The sequence below is a fragment of the Leptodactylus fuscus genome, chromosome 2 (assembly GCF_031893055.1).
Source record: "Leptodactylus fuscus isolate aLepFus1 chromosome 2, aLepFus1.hap2, whole genome shotgun sequence".
NCBI lineage: Eukaryota > Metazoa > Chordata > Amphibia > Anura > Leptodactylidae > Leptodactylus > Leptodactylus fuscus.
Window position 1 is genome coordinate 154,395,343 of NC_134266.1, and position 19,717 is coordinate 154,415,059.

The 19,717-nt window shown below is 38.5% G+C and overlaps 1 protein-coding gene across 1 annotated transcript in view; it reads right to left on the reverse strand.

Moving 5' to 3' along the window:
• Window positions 1-19,717, reverse strand: part of LOC142194092 (uncharacterized) — a 412,519-nt gene that overhangs the window by 347,695 nt on the left and 45,107 nt on the right. The window contains exons 25-33 of the mRNA XM_075263119.1: window positions 17,708-17,920; window positions 14,512-14,723; window positions 13,772-13,991; window positions 10,712-10,865; window positions 9,993-10,144; window positions 9,133-9,309; window positions 8,103-8,312; window positions 4,990-5,125; window positions 926-1,069 (exon numbers count right to left, since the gene is read on the reverse strand). Coding sequence (XP_075119220.1) covers window positions 926-1,069; window positions 4,990-5,125; window positions 8,103-8,312; window positions 9,133-9,309; window positions 9,993-10,144; window positions 10,712-10,865; window positions 13,772-13,991; window positions 14,512-14,723; window positions 17,708-17,920 — 1,618 coding nt within the window. The remainder of the gene's footprint in view (window positions 1-925; window positions 1,070-4,989; window positions 5,126-8,102; window positions 8,313-9,132; window positions 9,310-9,992; window positions 10,145-10,711; window positions 10,866-13,771; window positions 13,992-14,511; window positions 14,724-17,707; window positions 17,921-19,717) is intronic.

Genomic DNA, 19,717 nt, shown 5'->3' on the forward strand with positions numbered 1-19,717 from the left:
CAGACAGGAGGTCTGCCCCAAGAGGGCTAGATTCCATAAAGGACTTGGTTAAGCTCAGTGTGAGCTAGACTGGTGAGCTGAAACCTCAGAAAAGTATTTTGCCCTCAGTAGCTTAGTCAGGGTTCAAGAGGTGAGGTAGTGCCCTGTGTGTGGGCTAGGCTGTTTGTTATTTTTGTTCCTGTTTAAAGCTGAATAAAGCCACTTATTTTGGATTGTACCACCTGATATACTGTTTATTTGGGACCCAGCGCCACCAACACCTCTGTAAATCCAGGAGCACCGCTTACCTTTGATGCTAAATTACCCCCAATTGTCACTATATATATATATATATATATATATATATATATATATATATATATATATATATATATATATATAAAACACTCAGTGATATCACTGCTGTGTGGACTTGAAACTGAATATTTACATAATGCATCAGAACAGATTTAGCGATTAGAGTTATTACATAAATCTAAATAATCTAAATCTAATAAATCTCATCTATAAACTGTCCACTAGAGATGAGCGAACACTATTCGAGACTGCCATAACAAATAGCACGCTCCCATAGGAATGAATGGAAGCGGCCAGCACAACGACTTTCCCGGCCGGCCACTTAAGCCCCTGCGTGTCGGCTGCGTCCATTCATTCCTATGGGTGCATGCTATTCAAAACGATAGTTTCGAATAGTGTTCGCTCATCTCTACTGTCCACTAAATATACAATAATTAGGTTAGACTAAGCAGGGAACACAGAATTAATAAAATTAAAAAAAATTAGCATGGGTTAACAGACTTTCTACAGTATGAAATTGGTTTTGGATTGTGGATATGACACACTAATGTTTAAATGAACATGATGATGACACATGATGAATAATAATAAAACAGATTAAATTACTATAAATAAGATGTATACATACCGTAACAAATAATGTTGAGTGTGTCTTCCAAAGATAAGAAAAAGAATCTTGGAAAAAGTTGTCTCTTCTGTTCCACATGAAGTCTGACAGTTCGTTGACAGCGTTCAAGTTTATAGTTCAGAATCTCTAGCAAAGACTGCAACCCTGGCATAAAAAAAATATTATTTTATTATCTTGAAGAGCCATTTCCATTGCGGTTGAGCCGATCTTGATATTCCACAATCGTTTTTAAAATCCGATTTCCGATCACTTTTTATCCGAACCCGATCCCAATTCTAATGCAAGTCAATGGGATTTTTTAATGATCGAAAATTGGATTTTAACCCCTTCCCGCCGATGGCATTTTTTGATTTTCGTTTTTCGTTTTTGACTCCCCTCCTTCTAAACCCCATAACTTTTTTATTTCTCCGCTCCCAGAGCCATATGAGGTCTTAATTTTTGCGGGACAAATTTTTCTTCATGATGCCACCATTAATTATTCTATATAATGTACTGGGAAGCAGGAAAAAAATTCAGAATGGGGTGGATTTGAAGAAAAAATGCATTTCTGCGACTTTCTTACGGGCTTTGGTTTTAAGGTGTTCACTGTGCAGCCAAAATGACATGTCCCCTATATTCTGTGTTTCGGTACGGTTCCAGGGATACCAAATTTATATGGTTTTATTTACATTTTGACCCCTAAAAAAAATTCCAAAACTGTGTTAAAAAATTTTTTTTCTAAAAGTCGCCATATTCCGACGGCCGTAACTTTTTTATATGTAAGTGTACGGGGATGCATAGGGCGTCTTTTTTTGCGGGGCTGGGTGTACTTTTTAGTTCTACCATTTTCGGGAAATGTTATTGCTTTGATCACTTTTTATTCAAATTTTTATCAGAATCAAAACAGTGAAAAAACGGCGGTTTGGCACTTTCGACTATTTTTCCCACTACGGCGTTTACCGAACAGGAAAAATATTTTTATAGATTTGTAGAGTGGGCGATTTCGGACGCGGGGATACCTAACATGTATATGTTTCACAGTTTTTAACTACTTTTATATGTGTTCTAGGGAAAGGGGGGTGATTTGAACTTTTAATTCTTTTTATATTTTTTTATATTTTTTTAACTTTTTTTTTGCATTTATTAGCCCCCCTAGGGGTGTTGAACCCCAGGGGGTCTGATCACTAATGCAATGCATTACAATGCTAATGCATTGCAAAAAAGCATCCTTTCTTTTGCAGGCTGCATAGACCAGCCTGCAAAAGAAAGGATTTGCAGACAAGCCTGGGAGCCTGTACAAGGCTCCCGGATGTCATGGCAACGGGACGTCAGCCCTGGAGCATGCTCCAGGAGCTGGCGATCCCGGCCAAAATGGCGGCGCCCATGCGCCGCCGGGAAAATGGCGCCTCCGGCGCCTTTGACCGCGGTGCCGGAGGGGTTAATGTCTCCAATCGGTCCGGGGACCGATCGGAGGCATTAGAGCCGGTTGTCTACTGTCTACTATTACGGCGCATGTCGGGAAGGGGTTAAAAATGATCCTAATGATTAAAAAATCCGCTGCCTACTTAGTCCCCCCTGCTGTCTGCTTACCTGCACAGACCTGCTGCCGCTCCCCATTGTTCTCGGTCCTCTCCTCTCTCTCATTCATATGCCTGCAGAGCGCAATACGCGCCCCCACCTTCCTAGGATAGTGTTACTGATGCTGGGAGTAGGTGAGGCTTGTTGTGGCTTAGGAGAGTGTGGGCGGGTACAGAGCGGGGAGACGTGAGTGCATCACTCAAGTTTCCCCTCCCAGTACCCACCCACACTTTCCTAAGCCACAAGCCCTGACTTCTCCCAGCATCTGTAACACTAGCCTAGGGAGGCGGGGGCGCGTATGGCGCTCTGCAGGCGTATGAATGAGAGAGAGGAGAGGACCGAGAACAACGGGAAGCGGCAGCGGTTCTGTGCAGGTTCTGTGTAGGTCTGAACACTGTCCTATTCCTTCACCTTGTTAATTGATTTTCCACCACACCTGTCTCCATCACCTTCATTTCCCTCTGCTCCTCTAAGAGTTAAGTTTTGTTTTGTCCTGTGATTGACAGCCTGCCTTCCTATCAGGTTCAGAGTAGGTTCTTACCCCCTCTTTATTCTTGGCTCACATTCACATTTTTGCTTGCTATTGCTTTGTGTGTGCTGGCTTTTTCTCTTGCTGTTAATTCATGTATTCTGATTCTTGACCTCTGGCTTTCCCTATTGACTAATCTTTTGGATATAGATTTTGACACTGCATTGCTCAACTGTTACTGGACCCTCGGCTAGCTGACCTCCCTTTGTTGTGGTTTGTGTTGTCTGTGTTTTGTGTTTCATATACATAGCAAAGGATCGTCTCCAAGTTGCCGCCTATTACATAGGATAGGACTAGGCAAGCAGGAAGAGACAGTGAGGGGCTTCAGCTTAGGGCTCACTGTCTCTTGTGCCCCTTCCCAGGGTTTCCAGCAGCTACTGGGGAATTGCTCCTATTGCAATTCCCTTACAATCTGTCCCCACATTTTATTGTTCCCCTCAATTTGACTCAACAGTTTATTGTCCACTTCATCTGGCCCTCCAGTTTAACATTCCCCTTCATCTGTCCCCACAGTTTATTGTACGCCTCATCTGCCCCCCCCCCCCCCAGTTTAATGTCCCCCTCATTTGCTCCAACAATTATTGTCTTCCTCCTGGTAACAAACATAAAGAAACAGTGATACTCACCTTTCCTCGTTCCCCTGCTGCTTTCTCAGCAGTCTTTTCTCAGCTGCAGACACGTTGTGAGTGACGTCATCACATCGCACCTACAACTCCCAGGGACAGAGCACAAAGAGAGCACAGGCTCTGCGGATGGTTCCTGCTTTACCACTGTATTCCACTCATCTGCATCCTCTGGACGCACATAAGTTGAAAATGGGACATACCTCCCGCCGACCACGATAAGACCCAGAATCTGGGACTGTCCCACTGAATCTGGGACAGTTGTGAGGTATGATACTGGAAGCTGTGCCCTAACACTCTAAGAGATCTATGAGATCAGAGGGTGTCCAACACCCAGGGCCCCTGCTGATCAACTGTTTGAAAATACTATGGTGCTTAAGGGTTTGTAAGAGAAAATGCAAAATGTGCATCTGACTTTTTATTACCAAATACACATTCATTTCTGGAGAAATAAGTTAATACAACACTTGTGGGATAAAAATGATTAGCACACCCCTAGATAAATTCATTGAGGGGTTCAGTTTTCAAAATAGTGTCCAGATCTGTGCTCCAAAAATCAAATAGTATTGCTTCCATTCTGTTTGCCCAATCATTACATTACAATACATGCATTGTTAAATGGGCTATCCAGGGTACAAAAATGTAATATATGTGGGATTTTTAAAATAATTGTTTAATTTTATATTGCTGTATTATTATTGTAGATTGTAAGATTATCGCCATAAGGAATTATCATGCACATTTATTTGAGTAATTTTGAATTACTGTATACTACAATATATAGCCATTAATACTTTATACTATTAGAAGTATGACTTTGATGCCTACCTGCCTCTCTTACTATTCTCTGGTAAACAAGGACATTATCCTCGTTAGCTACATTTTTATTCTCAGATGGTTTGACAAAAAGGTCTATTGGTGACTGAAACATCATACCTATTACTCCGGATTATCTAATAAACTTACTGAAAGCACATGTTGAATGCCAGATTTTTCTTTAAAGGGGTTGTGTCGATATGGACACTTATTCTCTATCTACAGATTCCCCAGTGATCAAGAGGACCGGGGAAATCCAGTGCACTTGCGTGACCAGCATTCCATTCACTTGTATGGGGCTGAGGGCACTGTCGGAGACTATAATCCAAGCAACACCAAAATGAATAGAGCAATTGCACTCGTGCTCCATTCAGAAGGAGGCGTTCAGAAGACTTTCAGTCCACGTCTTTCTGATCACTGAGGGAGCCAGCGTTCAGATACCCAGCAATCAAACACTTATTCCCAGTCCTGTATCCTTAATAGTACAACCCCTTTAAAGGTTAAAATAACTGATGGATATAGTGACTCAATACACTTACCTCTCCTTGTACAATTCTGCAATATGTTTGGATTGTCTTCAACAGATTTCATTAGCTGACAAAAATGATGATGTACATCTGCAAACAAATTGGCTTCTCTTGGCATGGCTACACGGAATGCTAATGTAGAGAACACCTGGACAAAGTTTTAGAATAAATAAATAAATAAATAAATAAATAAATAAATAATAATAATAATTAAAAAAAAAACACTTGGACCTATTTATTAAGACTTTACCCAGTGGTTTTAATCAATCAGTACATTGGTGCAAGATGTGCCAGAACTATTAAAATAATTTTGGCGCACCATGGAAAGTTCCAGTCCACCAGAAATGACATCTATGCCAATCAGTGATTGGTGTAGATTTCGAGTGTACCTCATGTCAGTTTCTTGTCCTGGCCTGCCTAGATTTCTCTCTCAATCTGCCTACTTTTTTGAAAATTTCAAATGGGGCACAAAGCAGTATATAAGCTGCAATTTTTGTTCACAAAAACATGTGCAAACTATGGTTTTTCATGTATTATATGTCAGAAAACTGGCATCCAATGCACTATACATAGCTTCATGAGTCCAACATGTGGCTTCTGGCCTTCTTGCATTTTGACTATTTTTGCAACAGTCGCTGACCACAAAAGTACATAGTAGGGTACAGGTGTAGTGTATAATATTGTCCTGATTTTGTAAATGTACTTTAGATATTCATTAATATTTCCTCAATACTCAGGACCTCGCTACCACAATACATAAGGATATCTCCCACGATCACTAACTTCAAGAGAACCCTGAAAACTCATCTCTACAGGAAAGCCTACAGTCTTCAATAACCCTGCTGTCACCACACCACCACCTGAACATCTTCTACCCTCACAGCTTCTACACCTTCAACCCTCACCTACTGTCTCTATTCCACTTCCCTTACAGGTAAGTCCCTCTATCTAACTACAGTTAGGGCCAGAAATATTTGGACAGTGACACAATTTTCGCGAGTTGGGCTCTGCATGCCACCACATTGGTTTTGAAATGAAACCTCTACAACAGAATTCAAGTGCAGATTGTAACGTTTAATTTGAAGGGTTGAACAAAAATATCTGATAGAAAATGTAGGAATTGTACACATTTCTTTACAAACACTCCACATTTTAGGAGCTCAAAAGTAATTGGACAAATAAACATAACCCAAACAAAATATTTTTTTTTTCAATATTTTGTTGCGAATCCTTTGGAGGCAATCACTGCCTTAAGTCTGGAACCCATGGACATCACCAAACGCTGGGATTCCTCCTTCTTAATGCTTTGCCAGGCCTTTACAGCCGCAGCCTTCAGGTCTTGCTTGTTTGTGGGTCTTTCCGCCTTAAGTCTGGATTTGAGCAAGTGAAATGCATGCTCAATTGGGTTAAGATCTGGTGATTGACTTGGCCATTGCAGAATGTTCCACTTTTTTGCACTCATGAACTCCTGGGTAGCTTTGGCTGTATGCTTGGGGTCATTGTCCATCTGTACTATGAAGCGCCGTCCGATCAACTTGGCAGTATTTGGCTGAATCTGGGCTGAAAGTATATCCCGGTACACTTCAGAATTCATCCGGCTACTCTTGTCTGCTGTTATGTCATCAATAAACACAAGTGACCCAGTGCCATTGAAAGCCATGCATGCCCATGCCATCACGTTGCCTCCACCATGTTTTACAGAGGATGTGGTGTGCCTTGGATCATGTGCCGTTCCCTTTCTTCTCCAAACTTTTTTCTTCCCATCATTCTGGTACAGGTTGATCTTTGTCTCATCTGTCCATAGAATACTTTTCCAGAACTGAGCTGGCTTCTTGAGGTGTTTTTCAACAAATTTAACTCTGGCCTATTTTTGGAATTGATGAATGGTTTGCATCTAGATGTGAACCCTTTGTATTTACTTTCATGGAGTCTTCTCTTTACTGTTGACTTAGAGACAGATACACCTACTTCACTGAGAGTGTTCTGGACTTCAGTTGATGTTGTGAACGGGTCCTTCTTGACCAAAGAAAGTATGCGGCGATCATCCACCACTGTTGTCATCAGTGGACGCCCAGGCCTTTTTGAGTTCCCAAGCTCACCAGTCAATTCCTTTTTTCTTAGAATGTACCCGACTGTTGATTTTGCTACTCCAAGCATGTCTGCTATCTCTCTGATGGATGTTTTCTTTTTTTTTCAGCCTCAGGATGTTCTGCTTCACCTCAATTGAGAGTTCCTTTGACCACATGTTGTCTGGTCACAGCAACAGCTTCCAAATGCAAAACCACACACCTGGAATCAACCCCAGACCTTTTAACTACTTCATTGATTACAGGTTTACGAGGGAGACGCCTTCAGAGTTAATTGCAGCCCTTAGAGTCCATTGTCCAATTACTTTTGGTCCCTTGAAAAAGAGGAGGCTATGCATTACAGAGCTGATTCCTAAACCCTTTCTCCGATTTGGATGTGGAAACTCTCATATTGCAGCTGGGAGTGTGCACTTTCAGCCCATATTATATATATATAATTGTATTTCTGAACATGTTTTAGTAAACAGCTAAAATAACAAAACTTGTGTCACGGTCCAAATATTTCTGGCCCTAACTGTATATTAGTTAATCATTATGTTAGCATTGTACTTGATTTATGTATTTTTGTGTTTTTTGTATGTAAACTATCAAATGTGCAGCACCATGGAATTAATAGTGGTCTAAAATTAAACAGGGTTTTGGGGATATCATCACTCCACAGGGAGAGACCACCATTTAGGTGTGTGGAGTCTTATTAAGCCATGAGCACTCCACTGTGCAAAGGAACATGGGAAGAATTGGCTGAGAGACTACCTGGCAAAGTCTCAACATCATTGCAAACAAAGGCCTCTGAGAAGGTCGGCATGATGTTAAAGGGAGCGCCCTCTATTGGGTTGCTTGACTGAGGCTCTGTCTTCGTAATTACATCATGGAAGATAGACTTGCACATCCTCAGTGAGCGCCCTCTATTGGTGTGCATGCCTGAGGCACTGACTTCCTAATTACATCATGGAAGTCAGATTTGCATATTCTTCCCATGTAAAATTAAACAATAATAATAATAACAATAATAATAATAATAATAATAATAATAAAAACCTCTTCCATTTGTGTCCATTTTGTCTGCACAGACAGCCAAAGGCGAATGGTTGCCTCAATGACTTGCAACTTCTTCTGCCATTTTGTCACATCATCAATGAAAGATCCAGCTTCTGCATAGGGTTGTACGCTTCTCAACAGCAACTGGTGATGTTCCAGTTCTTCCAATATAGAGTCTGTATTTTTCATGAGCAGAACTTCACCAAACCCCTGATGATACATTTACATAATTATACGCTGTACATATATATATATATATATATATATATATATATATATATAACTTGGGATAAGTATAGCTTGATATATTTTGATATATTTCCCTAAGTGTTTTTTTCTCTTTTTGAACGTGGTCTATTACAGATGCTGAATGCTGTCACCAGCCAAGGTCACACTGCTCTCCTGAGCTTAGCATAAAAAGTGGACACCCCTACAGTCAGTTCAGCCGACTTCACTAATAAAAATGAGGCATACAATTATGCAATCCCTATATCAGGCTTGGACTGGCTGAAAGGTGTAAGCCCCAGTGGACCCCTGAGCCAGGTGGGCCCTCAGTACACTCATTGTACTTCATTCAGATAATCATACACATCTCAACCAGGCTATGTATGTATACTTGTTAGATTATTTCAGAAGCTACCTAGTTTTTTTTGTATAATTTGTAAACAAATTGAAGAGGACCCAAACATATTGATTGAGATCTGTGACTTTGTGAGCACTTATTCCCAAGCTCACAGAGCTAAAGGCAGCAAGAAAACTACTTACCGGACTCCACAACAGAAACAGTAAAAGGTAAGGGCTAGACTACAAGAAAAAAATTCAGTTGGTGACATTTTAGAAATTTGTATAGACTGTTAGGTAATATTTGCATCCAACTGTATAGTGGGCCACCAGAATGCATTTTACCCCAGTCTGACACTGCTCTATAGGCAGTAGGCTAAGAGAAATCCACCAACAACAAAAAAAGAATGGAATTAAATCAATGGAAAATTCAAAAGAATGGGCAAATTCATCTACTGGTCTTCCTTACCTCTATATGTTTGAGAGACTCATACAATGACAACATGCTTCCTCTGCCAGCCTTTTTGGAATGCTGAAAGCCAACATCAGATGGCTTACTGAATCTGCGGCCGCCTTTTCCAGTTGTCAAACTCCTGCCTATGTCTCCTTTGGTGTTGTGGCTGCCAGAAATAGAACTGGCAAGTTCCTAGAATAGTTCATATCTATACTTTAGATCATGTAAACATGTAAAATCAAAACCATAGAAGAATAAAAGTGAAAAATTAATTATAAGAATGAGGTTTCTACACAGTAAAGTACTGATTTGTTTCAATAATGTATTAATATACTTGCCATAAGAATGTGCTTAATGCTACTTCATTTACTGCATTTGGACTGTTTGGAGATATGCCCATACACAAGATTTATATACCATTATAAAACATTGAGCTGTATAAAAACCTCTAAGACCATGAAAATGGTCCCCACCAATGGGTTCTAGCAGGGGCATACTGTAGTTATAAAGAGATTGTATACAGCAATTCAGCGGCTTATATGCTTACACATGGTAGGTAGGGGCCCTGTCAGCTATATTGAATTAGGGCCCAGCTTCAAGCAACTCACTTTGACAAGGTAGACAGAACAAATTATTTCATTCATTTGCAAACTATCTAATTTGCTGATAATTACATTTGGTAAAACCATTTAAAAGCTTTGGTTTGATTATTGTATCCTTTTCGTGTGTTTCTTTATGTTTCTGGATCAGTTTCAGACCGTGCTGTATGGTTAAAATTTATAAAAAATTGCAATAAAAAATTTGAATAAAAAAAAAAAAACCTTAGGGTTGCACCACAATATGCACAATATCATGACTCTCTTTTAGTCACATACCTCATTTTCAGCTCTGGGTGATATGACTCTGCAGTGAGGACTGACATCAAATATTCTGCTCAGCCAGACCTCTTCACAGTTTTTTAAGGAGCGTTCAACTGATACATCTCGTATTGCTTTCTGTACCGTCATCCTTACTTCTTCTGTGTGTTCTAATATAATACAAGGTACAATGATTGTGTTACCCTTATTAATGGTAATGTAAAAATGTAGACATCTATGAACAAAATTAGATGTGCCCAAATATTCCAATGCCTTATGCAGAATACCAGAGTGACACTGCTTAAAATGCATTTTGTGTTATGTTGTTTGTGTATTTATATTTTTGTATGAGTTTTTATGTATTTTGTGTTTGCAGCTTCCCATGTTGTGTTTCCCCTTTGGCTTGTCCCACTGTTAGCTACCCCTTTACCTTCCTATGGCTTGGTACAGCCCTTGCCAATCACTGTCCTCTGGGTGGAGTTTGGAGACTTTAAGTCTCTGGAGAACCGTTAGGGCCTCAGTTAGTTCAGTAAATATTAGCACTATTATCTGCCCCATACTGCTAAGACAAAACCCTGAGACATTCTGCCCACCGCTGCAAGAATGAGGAGGAACATATTCAGCCTTTTACATACAGTATTTGCACTCACTTGCTCACTACTTTAATACAACATGCCAGATTCCCTATCATCCAACCATTCACCATTTTAACAAGAATAGTTATTTGAACAACATACTTTGTAAGTCCATAGCAAGTAAATCACCCAATGTCATTGCCTCCAGGCTATCTGCAGTAACGTGAAGCATTCCACCTGTCTGGCGGACAAGTTGGTTCCAGTGTCTTGTCCTCATTGCAGGATTACTGAGGTCTTCTATTAACGGCAAGGTCATCTAGAATAATAAAGTTGTGGTTTTTTATGTACAATACAGACTGAATCACAATTTTGAATGGTCACGAACAGTTTAGACAACTTAGCTTAATTTAACAGGGCATTTCATTCTGGATCAAAATGTTATGTACTTTACTTAAAATACTGCTGTTTTCTGCCTCAAAAACATCTTCCAAATCAAGATGGGTTCACAGTGAATAGAGAGGGTAAGGGCTGGATTCTCTACACTGTACAGTGAACAAAAAAGGATTCTGCAGCATCTTACAGCTTACTAGGTAAGAAAAGTTTACTATCTACCTAAATCTATATCAGGCTGCTTGTGTTATTGATTAGGTGAGCAAAAGGTGGCCATTTGTAAAGAGGAACTATTATTAATAATGCTGGGAGAACAATCATTTATAACAGGTTGATTTATAAGGAGGAACTATAATTAATAATGCTGGGGGAACTATTATTTACTTGGCAGGCGATTTATAAGGAAGAGCTATTAATAATAAGGCTTGGGAACTATTATTTATAAGGGGATGATTTATAAGGAGGAGCTATTAATAAGGGTGGAGGAACTATTATTTATAAAGGGCCAATTTAAAAGGAGGAACTATTAATATTAAAGCTAGGGAACTTTTATTTATAGTTATATTATAAGGGGGTGCCATTTCTAAAGAGGAGCTATTAATAATAACGCTTTGGGAACTATAATTTAGAAGTGTGGGAATTTATATGGAGGAATTATTAATAATAAGGCTGGGGGATCTATTATAAAGGGTGATTTATAAGATGCACCTATTAATAAGGTTGGGAGAAACTATTATTTATAAGAGGGGCGATTTAAAAGGAGGAAATACAGTCATGGCTGTAATTATTGCAATCACATGTTTTGTATTATACATGTTTATTTCCTTTGTTTGTATTGGAACAACACAAAAACTGAGGAAAAAGTCAAAACTCCAAAAATGGGTCGGACAAAATTGTTGGCACCTTTTAACAATTGTGGGTACATAACCTTGATGCTCATTCACCTGTGACAAGTAACAGGTATGGGCAATATGAAAATCCCACCTAAACCAAATAAAAAGGAGAGCACCAAAATTGTATAAAAATATCAAGGTTACAAGTCCACCTCCAGAGATCCTTATATTCCTTTGTCCACAGTGCTCAACATAAGCAAGAAGTTTTCAACCTATATCACTGTAGCAAATCTCCCTGACAAGGATGGAAGAGAAAAATTTCAAGATTGCAACACAGGGTAGTCCAGATGGTGGATAAGCAGCCCCAATCAAATTCCAGAGAAATTCAAGATGTCCTGCAGGCTCAGGGTGCACCAGTGTCAGCACAACCCATTTATCGGCATTTGAATTAAATGACACTATGGAAGGAGACCCAGGAAGACCCCATTGAAGACACAGAGATATAAACAGCAATCCTGCAGTTGCCTCTGCACACAGTATTATCCCTCATATGCGGCCATAGTTCCAAGGCCGCAATTGCACACATGTGCATGAATGAACATCCAAATGGACAGAAATAGGACCTGTCCTGAGTTTGGCTCCCGGCTCCATACATGGGACCATGAAATGCACGGTCGTGTGTATGGGGCTATAGAAATAAATGGGTCAGTGTGCTAGCTATGAAAAACATGGCTATCACACTGATAGAGAACACATGAGGCCTTAGATATTATTCTTATTGACATTAAAGGCATTTATCTCTTCTCTATATAGTGGATAAAAGTAGTAAAAAAAAGATTGAAAAAAAAAAAAATAATTATCATCTTTGTAAACTGTCCCTCTCAAAATGGCATATTCTGAGATGGTTACTCAAAGATTATAAAAAAAAAAAACTTATCTTCTGCAAAAAAAAAAACTATCAACAAAATACAAAATTTCAAAAGGAAACATAGTTAGCAAATTTTAGCTACTGTCTGTTATAGCTTCTGTTATAGCTTCTGATTATCTAGGTCAGATTGCGGCCCCACATTGCGGAAACGCAGCTCTTATTAGTACAGATTTGGCCGCTTTTTTTTTAGCTAAAGCCAGGAGTGGATTAAGCAGAAAATAAAAGTATAAGCATTTCCTATATATTTCCCATTCATTTTGTAGACATTCTTGGTTTCGGCTAAATAAAACGCAGCAAAATCTGCAACAAAAAAAGCTGCGTTTCTGCAATGTGGGGCTTCAGCCTTATGGCAGTTTTTAAATTTTAAGAGGAAATTTAATTATTATTATAGATTAATTATTAAAGTTTTTTTTTCCATGCACATTACCAAGTTTAAATTTGTAAATAATTAAAAGTTAAATATTTTTTCAAATATAAATAATGTAAAAAAAGTTTAATTTGACATGATAGGTTTCCAATAGATATAACCATGAATTTAGGAACTTTCTATGGCCTGACACTTGTCAGAACAATTAAATCCTTCTAACCTGCAAACAGCTCCATTCAGAGAAATGTTGAACCCCATCAACATTAGAATATCATCTGGTCCTGCTGAAATGAGAAGGTTCAGCCAACACTGATATAATGCCTAGGCCCCATTTACAGTCCTCCAATACAGAATGGATGAATAAAATGTGTAACTGTTGTAAGGTTAATGACTAAAACTATAGCTAATAACAGTAGGTAGTCTGCTACGTGATATAGAAGAATTTTCCCCTAATAAGATATATTACAAATTCTCTTATATTCATCTAAGCTATTTATTTATTTAAAATTTTTATTGAAATAGTTACTGTTTAAGAAAACTACATGCCTGCCCTATTTTTATGTGGCTACACAATGAAACCAATTAACATGCTGAACAAATAAAGAGATTTTCTCTAGAGTGAAATCAGTAGTATTACAGTATATGGGATCCTCATGGAAGAAAACACTGTATTTTCATTATTTAAGAATAAAAAAACAACCTACATTCATGATATTGACAGTTTCCATGACTTTCTTGCACACATCCCATTCTTGGACCTCTCCAGGCAAAGACTGCAAAAGTACCAGATGTTTTTTTGTTCTATTGCAGAATTCATCTGTGTTCATATTTTGCCACAACTCCTTCTTCCATATGGCCTGATCTTGATGGATTGAATCCACATATTGCCATACAAGGCTGAGTTTCTGTAGCAGGTCCTCACAGCTGTAACAGGTGGAATATCAAATATATCCAATGATAACGGTTAAATAAATATCTCATGAAAAACATAAATATTCTCCAACTGAATAATAATAACAGGCTGAGTATACATAAATATACATATATATCTCTGTAGTTTTGAGGTACTGGACGTCTGCATTTTAGGGAAGTATTCTGAGTTACAGGCAACTCATGAAAGTTGCTTCACAAAAAGTCTATATATGTAGTACCAGCCAAAGGCTAGATTCACAGAAATGATGGTAAAAAAAGGATGAAAAAAATATGCATTTTTTGCTTTCCGTTTTTCACCTGAGTGATACCGTTTTAATGTATCCGACATAAGCTGCAGTATATGGAGACATTCGTGAAAATTGTTAAAAATAGAACATGACCTATATTTTGATGATCTGTTATGTGAATTGCCCCCCCATTCACATACATTGAAACAACAAGTCGTGTTAATATAGGGTTAAACTGTTACCAACTGTCTCGAAATCTAAGAAAACATGTAGATAACACATACTTGTTTAAATTGGAAAAGTCAACCACTGTAGTTTCCAGAAGCTCTTGTAGTTCTTTCAGGTCTTTTGCTTCATTTTGCAAGATTTGAACCCGACAGTTGAAGTTATGGATGATTTTAAAGGCTTCATGTGATGTGCATTCATACTTGTACACCTCAGAAGTCTCAATGTCAGTACCCAGAACATCAAGCTTACGTTGAAAGAGTTCCAAATCCTAGTACAAATACCACATAGCAAAATGTACATTTATACTAAAACATAGTAAAAAAAATTAAAACTGCAGAAAAAGAGGCTGTTCAAATATTAATACCTGAGTGCTAAACACTACTTCCGTGAAATTTTACTCTGGGCAAGAAGCGGAATAAGGAATTAATAAAATGTAGATTTGGGAGGATTTTACATTGACAGCTATCCTTAGTACTGGCTATCAATATATAATAAGTCGGCAAAACCTACCAGTTGGACTCCTAGTTATGCAAGTACCAGTATGCGTATATATGATTTCTACATTATGTTACATAGCTCAGTCGTATGCATTATAAATAACCTTAGCTGTAAGTGTTCTTTAAAAAAAAAATCTACCACCATATTATAGTTTATGCAAGCAAAGATTCACTTGTTTTCAAGCTCTAAAGAAAGCTACATTTTTCTAAAGATATCAGCAGAAAATCATCATGTAATTTTCTGTGACACCACTTAACCTGCACAGAATGGCATTCCAGTGAATACACTGGCTTACAAGCCGTAGTTCAATTCAATAGTACTTTAGTAATTTAATTAGATTGACCTCTTCTGTCCATGTACATTTTATATTAGAATAACATCTGAGTCTATAAACCTTTAAGCTCCACTTATTAATCTTGACCCCTAAAAGTAAAGCATAACAAGAAGGTTGCTATAGATATCTGAAAGAGAGAAAATGGAATTCAAACCTAGAATAAGCAATGTTTCTACTCTGATCACTCAATAAGTTATTCTAGCAATGTTAACAAGTACGACTATTCTATCATCTTCAATCCACATTCAGAGATTTGTTTAAAATCTTATCATTTTTAATAACAAATTCTTTATTACTAACTTTACAGGACTTATATTATAGATTATAGAGGAGACAACAGTGAAGGAAATGCGGAGTCAGCACTTGGTGTAATGTGCTCCATCCACTGGACAGTTTGTATAACAGGTCTATAAAGGGCATCTGTCATTGGGATTTTACATTTTTAACTAAGCTTATCTTCAAGTAGCCTTTAGAAAGGCTATTGTAGACATACCTTTTGTTTTCTGATGGTTGTAGCCTTTTTCATGAAAAACCCATTTTCTATTTATGTAAATCAGTCTTCGGGGAGCACAGGGGATGTTCCCCCTGAGCTGCGAGCACCCCCACATTGTCTTCCTGGACCTGCATCACCACGCCCTTCTTGCTTGCTGTTCACTCCTTCTCCTCTTCTTGCATTCCTTGTTCCATCGGCACAAATTGAAGAGGGCCTTTCAATATTTTGGCGACATGCAGTTTAATACACCGCTTGAAAGCCGAAATGGCTTTCCCGTTCTATGCCCTCAGTGAAGAGCTATCGGTGCCGGTAGTGTAGCTCTTCACTGTCAGAAGGGCGTTTCTGACAGTCAGTCAGGAATGCCCTTTCTCACAGCAGCATCTATTGCGCTGTACTGTGAGAGGGGGCGTTCCTTACCGCTTAGCGATGACGCTGACCGGTGAGGGCGGGGAGGGAGGTGTTCCTTACCGCTCTCACAGTACAGTGCAATATGTGCTACTGTGAGGAAGGGCGTTCCTGACTGTCAGAAACGCCCTTCTGACGGTGAAGAGCTACAGTACCAGCACCGATAGCTCTTCACCGGGGGCACAGAAGGGGAAAGTCGTCTTTCTAGCAGTGCCCCAAATGGTGAAAGGTCCTCTTTAAATCTCACACATGTGCTGTATGCTCAGCCACTTCACCTTCGGGCATGAGCATATGGCACATGCTCCGGACGCCATATTGGAAAGAGGAGGAGTGAACAGCAACCCCTGGACCTGCATCACAAGGGGGTTATGATGCAGGTCCAGGATGATGATATGGGGGATGCTTGGAGCACAGGGGGAATGCCCCCTGTGCTCCCAGAAGACTGATTTGCATAAGAAGAAAACAAGTTTTTCTTAAAATTGGCTGCAACGATCATAAAACAAAAGGTATGTCTACAATAGCCTTTCTAAAGGCTACGTGAAAATAAGCTTAGTTAAAAATGTAAAATCCCAATCATAGACACCCTTTAAGGGTTCTTGGACTGGAGGCACTGAAATTGCATTACTGATACATTACTATGCATACAAATGTGAGATTCTTTGCACACATTCTGATCAAGTTATGTAACGCCACCTGCTATGACAAAGAGACCATATAAAGGAAGGTCTGTACATTAAACAGATTCACTTTTTTTAGTCTGAGTATACACAGTGCTTTTTTTTCTTAGGAACTCCATGTTAACTGCAGTGATGAGTAGCACAAGGTACTATGCATTTCACCTGTATCATAATGGCCATTCAATTGAAAACCTCTGTTTCACTGGTTACTAGCAAAAAGGTGAAATGCATTGCAAGATGTGCTATTCATTACTGCCATTAAAAACTACCATAAACTACAGGGGGAGGGGGGGGTCAGTAAAAAAGCACCATGTAAACCCGACCTCAGAGATCACTCTTTGCTGGACTAATTGAAAACAGGTGGGAGGAATGGACAACCAAAATGGAGGAACACACCAATGACAATTTTCATCAAATTCAGATCACTTGGATATAATTTGTCTAAGAAGATATAATATATAATTTAGAAGATAACTGAGGAGAACAGCAGTATCTAAAAAGTTACAGAAATTATTCTAGAATTACATACTTCCCTAAAGATTGCTATTTCTTGGTCCACTGACCATTGCATTTCTATGAATTTTAATAGTGCAGTGGTTTAAGTAAAATAAAGTGTTTTGTGACTTAAATGTTTCTTCTACATGTTATGTATGAAATATTTCATGCATTTGCAAATCTATATCATCACCAATATAAAGCTGGCAACCACTAAAACTGGCAGTTTTTCTCATAGCTTCCTTACACTTTGAAGAAGGAAATTAAAGCTTTCAGTTTTGTTTATACAGACTGTCTTATAATGAACACAATCAATAAAAGATTAATTGAAGTTTAATCAGAGAAATTACCCTAGTGACTATGTCAGCTTCCTGCTGTATCCTTGGACCCAGGCGCTGCTTGGCAAGCGACACTTTGGTTTTCATACTGGTCCAGCGTGTAGGCATTGTCCGGTAAAGAACCTCACTCTCTGTTGGAAGAGATATCTGATGCTTTCCTAAAAGCGACACTGTCTTCTGTAAAACTGTAAAATGCACTTCCATCTCCACTTGCTTGGAGGAAACCTGATTTCAGTAAAAAGATAATATAAGCATTAACCAGTACATAAATTTAAAGTTTATGACATGTAAGTAAACATGTACTTTAAATGTTTGCATAGGAAAAGGAATAAAAAAATAAATTAATAAAAAATATTCCTTACACACAGCAACTATCTTCATGATGAATACATGCATTCACAACCTGTATCTATTTTCAAGATTTTAGTTGGATAATGAGTGAAAACTTGTTTAATTCTGCAACTTAATCTAGGAGCAAAAACCCCAAAACAGATATCTGTGGATAGGTGTCCTTTCCAAAGAGATTTTTATGGTTTGCCTTTCCTAGTAATGTTGTAAGACTTAGTTAGACATTAACCATTAAAGAGGTTATTGAAGAAATATGGAAAAACACTTCCTCCTGGGTTCTTTATGCACCAAATCTCAGGTTTCTGGGCTGTTTCAACTCTGGGTCTCATGGTCATGGCCCCGAGTTGAGTTGCCTCCTCCCTCTTCTCCCGTGTTCACAGTTAATTTCCTGTACTATAGGGGTTGGTAGACTAATCATTATAATAGTAACGGAAGCTTCCATAGCAGGTGTGAACTTTGTAGAGGAGATAGATGGTGGATTAACTATAGAGCTGTGTGCTTGTTCCAATCATGTGATCAAGAATTAGAACCAGCCATAAACCCAAGGATTCATGCATTTAGAACCCCAGAGGAAGTTTTTAAACATTCCCTGTTCCCTGGATATCCCCTTTAACCTGTAGGGTTGCTGCCTTCTTATAAGTGGCACAAAAAGGCCCTTTTCAAGCCAGGAGAGATTATTTGCATAAATTACTGTAGGAAACTAACTTCCATTAACAGAGTGTGCAGTGATCTCTATATGCTGTATTGCAGGTTGGAGAACCCTTCTGCTAGCACAACTACTACAGTACTATTATGATAGTCCTCACTCCGGACCAGCACCTCAAAACTAACAATGTCTTCTAACATATTCTCCTAAAATCTGGAAGAAGCATTTAAAATTATTATATGAAGTAAAGGAGCTGCGTCTTACCACTGTCTGTGGCTTCTATGGAGGTGCAAGATCTTGCCTCCGGACCGGAGAGGAAATCAGCTGATGAAGATGAATGAAAAGAGATGATCTGCGGACACTCCTCGAGCCTTAAAACATTCGTAGCTTTATTCCATATAAGTTAAAAAATAGTATACACAAAGTGTCCAAAGGAAAATACACACAGTGCGTTAAAAGAAGACGCTTACGCGTTTCGGGGTTGCCCCCTTAATCATAGCATGTTCACTTTACCAAATCTTCGGACTTATAAATATAGTACACAGGTGTGATGCTTAATTGCCCTGTCACATGACAAAGTGTGATATATCGGAGTACAATAAAGTTATAATATTCAAACCATAGAGCTTTTACAGAGTATTTATATTAAACTGCAGCGCAAGTTTGTCTGATAATAAATAAAACCTCGTTATGACCACAAAAAGAGTGTCATAGTAGGCTCTATTTTATTTTCTACTTATTCATAAAAGATTGATTTATTTCTATTTTTATATATTCAGATTTTAGACACTGTAGTTAATCATTTTGTTTACAACTACAGTAGTCTTAATAGAATTAAAAAATTATTTAAATTTGAGTTACTTAGTAACATTCTTACAGTGTGTTATAACCATATTAGTCTACACAATCCAACGTCAAACTAGTGATGTGTCACCATATAAAGTAACAACATTCAAAAAATAAGGCATCGTTCAGACCGGAGTGTAATCTGCAGCGATAGTTTAGAAAATCTGGAATACAAATCGCGG